This window comes from Gopherus evgoodei, chromosome 1 (assembly GCF_007399415.2).
Source record: "Gopherus evgoodei ecotype Sinaloan lineage chromosome 1, rGopEvg1_v1.p, whole genome shotgun sequence".
Classification (NCBI taxonomy): domain Eukaryota; kingdom Metazoa; phylum Chordata; order Testudines; family Testudinidae; genus Gopherus; species Gopherus evgoodei.
The window spans coordinates 298,162,143-298,168,703 of NC_044322.1; the positions used below are offsets into that span (position 1 = coordinate 298,162,143).

The 6,561-nt window shown below is 45.9% G+C and overlaps 1 protein-coding gene across 4 annotated transcripts in view; it reads right to left on the bottom strand.

Annotated features, from left to right (window-relative positions):
- Nucleotides 1-6,010, bottom strand: part of TBC1D15 (TBC1 domain family member 15) — an 84,416-nt gene extending 78,406 nt beyond the window's left edge. For 2 of the 4 annotated variants that reach the window (XM_030548724.1, XM_030548725.1), the window contains exon 1: nucleotides 5,870-6,009. In XM_030548724.1, the coding sequence (XP_030404584.1) occupies nucleotides 5,870-5,893 (24 nt within the window). In that variant the 5' untranslated portion in view covers nucleotides 5,894-6,009. Of the gene's footprint in view, nucleotides 1-5,869 lie in introns of all 4 variants that reach the window. The other 2 variants (XM_030548723.1, XM_030548726.1) reach the window with 2 other exon arrangements.
- Nucleotides 6,011-6,561: the final 551 nt, after the last annotated feature.

Below are 6,561 nucleotides of genomic sequence, written 5' to 3' on the forward strand. Positions count from 1 at the left end.
CAAGTCTGGGAAGGAGTGGAGACAAGGTACTTCTGTTTTATCAACTATAATGGATATAAAGGTCACACTGAATCAATCCTAGCTAGGTATTCCATGGTACAATAACCTAGTAAATGCTGAAGCAGTGCTAGCAGTCATCAAAATCTCACTATTGCAAGGTTTTTCCTAGGAGTTGTGGGCTCAGGAAGAACTGAGGCTGAAGAATTAAGATAAAAAGCAGTGCAACAGCTCATATTTGGAAGCTTATCTTTCAAATAGTATTTTTAAATTAAAGCTTAAATTCTGCAGAAATTGAGGGGTTTGGATTCTGACACTGCTAATCAACCATAAGCATTCAAAAAACATGAATCAGGCCCCCCCAAAAGATCATGAGATGGCTTAGAGTTCAGAAGCTTTTAACAAAATAAATAGAGTCTTTATGTGCATTCTGCTTTTGGAGCATTTAGGGATCACATCTTCGAGCTCTTTCATGACAATGATAAAGAATAGAAAAATCAGCTTTTTTTAAAGTGGAATTCTCATTTCATTCCAGGAGTTGGGGCTTTAAGTAGCTTTTCTGTCAGGCTTGCCAGAGCTGGAAACAATGGGAACCACACACACTGGAAAGGTTTCCTACTTGATGGTAATAAGCAAATTTTTCAAGTCCTGCCATAGGTTCATTGAAAATGTCTTGAGCTATTAGAATAAGTGTTACAGCTACTTAATTATACATAACAGTGGTATTTAAACTAAAAAACAAGTCTCTTAAGCACAGACAGGGTAAGAGCCTCAGGTAGTAATAAGCAACTTTTACTGTGAGCATTTATGCAACAGAAGTGCTTATTGAGTTGGGGTTTTTTTGGTTTATTTAAGTCAGATATGGGCATTCTTTTGCATGGTTTGGTTTGGCATCACAAAAGCTGTCATTAGAACTGAACAGATTTGTGATAGATCCATGGTTAAAGTTGCAACTATTCCAGCTAGTTGAAATATAAAATAAGTAACTGTTTTGTTAGTACTTAAACATTTCTATGGCCTGGTCTTACACTAGGCACAGAAAAACATAGTGACTGCAATAAAGGGCAGAGAACTGAAGCTCACAAGTGTTTTAATGTAGGCGATCATTATTTGAAAAAGAATCCGAATCATGAACCATAATAAATGAAAACAAATTAAGTTAATACTACAAATTGGCCATATAGAGAACAGAATAATCATTATTAAAAGAGAAAAATAGGGCTGTTCAAAGGTATTATGGGAGGTGTGGCAACAGCAAAGAACACAACCAAAGAGTGCAGGAACAAACTATGGCAAAATCTTAGCTGTCATGTAACATCTCAGGAACATGACTTGTATAACAGAGGCAACATATGATGCAGAAAACAGAGCTACAAAAGAATAAGCACAGCTAAGATGTTGCCCTTACGACTGGTACAACATACAGCCAAGTAAAAAGAAAAACAAGAACCATGTACTGTCCTCGACTGTCAGCAAAACTCCAATGAGTATCAAGAAACATTTTGCATGTTGATCAGAAGTAATGTATGATCAAAAGGCAGGACCATTACAAATAGGACCTAGAAAGCAAACGTGACTTGGACATGTTGTAAAAGTGGAATACCCAGTGAGGAAAAAGTGAGTGACTGAGGCCCTCAAGAAGGGACTGCAATAGGACAGAGATAAAAATTAAAGTAAGGAAGTGAAAGAATTAGGATCTAGGGCAGTGGTTCTCAAGTTATTACATATTGTGGGCCACACATGCGGCCTACAATGTGTTACCTGGGCTGTAGGGGCCGGGCGGCAGGGCACTGGCAGCCCAGACCCCGACCCTGGACCCCCGCCATGCAGGGACAGTGCCCCAGGACCCCTGCCGTGCAGCTGCCCAGGCCTTTGGAGCTCATGGGGCCAGCAGGCTACCCCAGACTCCAGAACTCTCAGAGCTGCCCCGGGACCCCACGGGGCCAGCCGGCTGCCCGCCCAGGGACCCCGCTGTGCAGCTGTCCCGGACCCTGGAGCTCACGGGACAGGATGGCTGCTCCGGACCCCAGGATCCATGCCATGTGGGGCAGACTGGCTGCCCTCCCCAGTCTCCCGCTGTGCAGCTGCTCACAGGCCCCCAACCCTCCAGGGCCAGATGGTAACCCCGGACTCCCGATCCCACAGGGCCAGTGGGAGGCCAACCTCACCGCACTAGGCAGCGGGGCTGCCTGAACCTGTACCCCCAGGCAGCTGGGAATCTGAGACCCCGGGCACGACCATGGCCTTTAGCACACAACTGAGCTGGGCCACAGCTGTGTGCTAATTGGGCCACATGCGGGCCATGGGTTGAGAACCACTGATCTTGGATAACTCAGGAAGCAAAGGGGGAGAATTAATGGAATTTTAGTTTAGTTAATAAGAATTGGCTGTAAGCGTGTATTGGGGTAAGATCTGAGATATTCATTAATCTGGTGGGTAATGTGTTCAATCCTTTGGGATTAGTAGAAATTTTTATATGATGAACAAGATTTTCAGTAATCTTCATCATATTTGACTTGGCTGTCTGGGTGGGAGCTCAAGACTGGGCTACTTTAACGGAACTGTATTTCTGGCTTCAGGGTAACCAGTAAGGTATTGTAGACATAGGTGAGTGCTCCAGGGCTGAAGCACCCACAGAAAAAAAAATTAGCAGGTGCTTAGCACCCACCGGCAGCCAAGCTCCCCTCTCTCCCCAGTGCCTCCCGTCTGCTGATGGCCTCACTAATCAACTCCTCCCCCTCCTTCCCAGCACCTCCTACATGCCAAGCACCCCACAGGTAGGGAGAAAGTCAGTGCCTTGACTGCAGAAGCTGTTTTGTTGCTGGCCTGGTGAATCTAAATTTTAGAATACTCCCCAAAACTGCTGGTTATCTGCCCCATTCTTCACAATTTGCCCTAATTGAGCAATCTTAGCCTGACCCCCCTGAGATCCTGGTCACACATGGTTATACTGAAGTAACTGCTCTGGTGCAAACCCTGAGGGCAGATGCTTTAAACTAGCATAAACCATGACTTACATCCATGGACCTTTATCACAATGTAGATACGTCCTTGGCAGGGGGAGAGAGTTTTCTCCAAGCCCACATGTCAACTTGGGAGTTTGTATTTACTTGGAAAGATCAGCACTCCGCATGTTTTAGCTTGTATCTATGACATTTATGAGCTAGAATGTGAAAAATGAGTTATGCAAAGAATGTAAGTATTTTATCTAGCCTTGCGAAACAGAGTTCCCTTCAGTATTCAAAATAAATGAAAAAAGTTAGTAAAAAATAGCAGTCAAGCCTACAGACTGTCCTCTTAAGAAAAAAATTACTTTGAGATCCACTAGTAGGCTTTAGTCTGTTATTATGGCTTCAGGTTATGAAAAGGGAACACTTTTGTGTTGTATATCACCAGTGTCTACTTTTCTCATCATTACAGAAGCCTACACTAACACTGTTCCAATTTCCATTTCAACTTCTCACTGCTGAAGTTTTCAGAATAAGGTATCAAGTCCCTGATTAAGGAAAGAAGAAAGATGGGGATTTCAAGGGAAGAGGCACAGACACCTAGTAAAGAAGAGTGACTCTAATGTTGATCATCCAATAAATTGCTGGCCTGTAATGGACACCATTTAAAATTTCACCCAAAATTTAATTTTTGTAAAAACAACCCAATACATTTTTCAATGAATATAGCTCCTTCAAAACAAATATTACCTGCAGCCTTTGAAACAAACATTGCAGCACTAGGAATCTGAAAGTTATACTGATTAAAAGCAAAAACAACTGACTTAGTTGAATTTTGTTCAACTCATGAAAAATGCAAAGTAGTAAACAAAACTCAGTAACAAGTAAACAGGCTTCTTAAAAAAATCAAGTCTAAAATGTCCAGCATTAAAGAAATTTGTTTGCAACATATTTTTAAATTGATAGTTTAACAATTCTGGGTGAACTGACAGTTCACCTCATCCAACTTGTAACTAACAATGAAAAATGGTCTCCTGCATAGTTTCCTTGCAGCCTCTATCTAGCACCAGGACAGCAATCTATTACGGAGCTCTCTTTACTAATTTCTTCCTCTAACTCCACTCAGCTAGATGGACTACTCAATGCCCTCTGAGAAAGGTACACTTCGCTAATTATGTGTGTTCTCTTGAGTTAAGAGCAATACCACTGAAACTGCCATGTTCTGACATTTACAAGGAGACTGAAGTAGGACACCATTCTTTCTTTTCAGACTTTGGTGATGTGCACCAGTGAGCCAACATACCTAGGATTTTCAGGTTCACACTCCAGTAGCTGGTTCTCAAGGGTGGAACATACGAATGTAACTTGTTTTTTAAAAATCATTCTGAACACGAATTGTGATAAGCAGAATTTTTTGTTTGACAATAAAAAACTTGTTGAAGGACAACCTGGATCCAATTTTATTTAATCCCCTCAAATGAATGCAAACCAAGATTCACATTAGAGTTAAATTCCAGAATTTCTCTTTGTTAAATCATGGTGCTACAGTCAAAGACAATAAAGGAATTAGAGCTCTGCAATGGGACTCGGATCCTGTGGGTCCCACAGGACCTGCTGCCATAACAGCAAGAGTCGGTAAAAGGTACTTTGTTGTGGGTGGGATCAGGTGAGCAAAAAAACAAACAAACAAAAAACCCACCACAACCAGACCGTGGTAATTTGCTGGAAAATACTAAATCTCTCGTCAGTTTAACACATAAAAATTGTGTCTGAATTCTAATTATGTATATAATATATTAACTGACGATTTTTTTGTTTGTTTTTTAGTAACATGGGGGTATCTGTCTCTCTTGTGGGATTTGCAGGATCTAAGGTTTTTGCAGGTGGGAATGGGATAAAAATGCAAGAAACAATGCAGGAGCAGGTGAAAGTAGGAATTGCAGAGCAGGATGGAACTAAAAAAAAATAGTCTCATGCAGGGCTCAACCATGAATCAAAGGTTCAATCAACACACAGACATTTACATTAACACAATCATTAGATTTATGTTAAAATACCTTCTATTTACAGACCATACATCCCAAAGTATCAAAAGATAGATACAGTCACTCCACTAAAAGCAGCAAAGAGTCCTGTGGCACCTTATAGGCTAACAGACGTATTGGAACATGAGGTTTTGTGGATGAATACCCACTTCATCGGATGCATGTCACTCCACTGAAACCCAACCCACCCTGGCAAAGAAAGTGGCTGCGAAACACCATGGCCAAGGACAATGGGACAACTCCACTTCTTCACAAAAGCGCTACGATTTTAAACAGCCACCAACTGAGCAGCAGCCTGGTATTCTCCACGGAAACACACTGGAGCTGAGCTACCTCCGCCAAACGAAGGGCCGAACAACAACTCGCCGCCCCCAGCACTGGGGAAACGCTGGGACTGCAGCACGAGCGGCTGGTGGGCCCGGGCAAGACAGACACCGCTTGTCGGGGCCAGGCACCCGATGTCACCAGCTCCTCGGATGGGGCGGCCCGAAGGAGGTCGCTGTCACCATACACCTCCCTTTCCCCCACTAAGGGGTCCCTCTGGACCAAGCACAGAGTTCCCGGCCTCTCCCCGCGCTACAGGAACCATCCCCCAACCCACGGGGCGCCACGGCCTGGGGAGACACACACACCCCCCGCAGCCGCAAAAGGGATCTCCCTTGCCCCCTACCCCGCCGGGACTAAGAAGCAATTCACCCCAGCAGTACGAGGGACCGCGCCGCGCCCGGCCTCGCTCCCCCACCCCCAGCCTAGGACAGACAGACAGACACACACGGGGCTGCACCAGGGCCGGGCCGGGCCGGGCCGGGCGCTGCCGTCAGCACAGGCCGCGCCTCCCACTCCAGCCGGCGGGCAGCAGCCAACCCCTTCCCCCGTTACCTTGCTGCTGGCAGGAGCCGCCATTTTCTCTACTAGTGTTTATGATGACGTTGCGCGCTTCACGTGCTTCCAACCGCTCCACAACAACCTCGGGCCCCCGCCTCTCGCGAGCCCCAGAGCCAAACGGCCGGCGCATGCGCACCGGAGAGCGCGCCTCATGGCCGCGGAGAAACGCGGATATGGCGAACGAGGGGCGGGGTTGCGTTCCGGAGCGAGAGGTTGTCCTGACGTCGCGCTCTCCCAGCCGGAGCTCCTCTTTCCGCCGCTGCTGAGGCACCGCTGGGCCGCCTGCGGGTGGGGTGCCGCCGCTGCTGCCGCCGGAGATGTCCCCGTGGTGAAGAGATCCCCCTACCCAATCCCACATGCGGGAGCATTGCTTGTCTCCAACACACCATCACTAACCCCGCGTGCACGTGTCTCTGCCTCTGCCTGTTTAGCCCGTCTGGAGTATGGGCGCCCTGCAGAGTGGTGCTGGTTCCTTTCTAGTGCTGCATGGCCTGAGTGGGAATCCTCTGCCTCTGAAGTGACCTGTGTGTTTATTCTTCATGACCTAGATATTCTAAATCGTTTCTTTTATTAGTAGTAGTAGTAGTGAGGTTTAGTCTAGGTAGTGTAATTTAGTTCTCCCACCCTCAGAGCTTTTCTCTGCAAAGACCATGCCCAGAGCCAGGGTTAAAGAACTGAATTTCCTG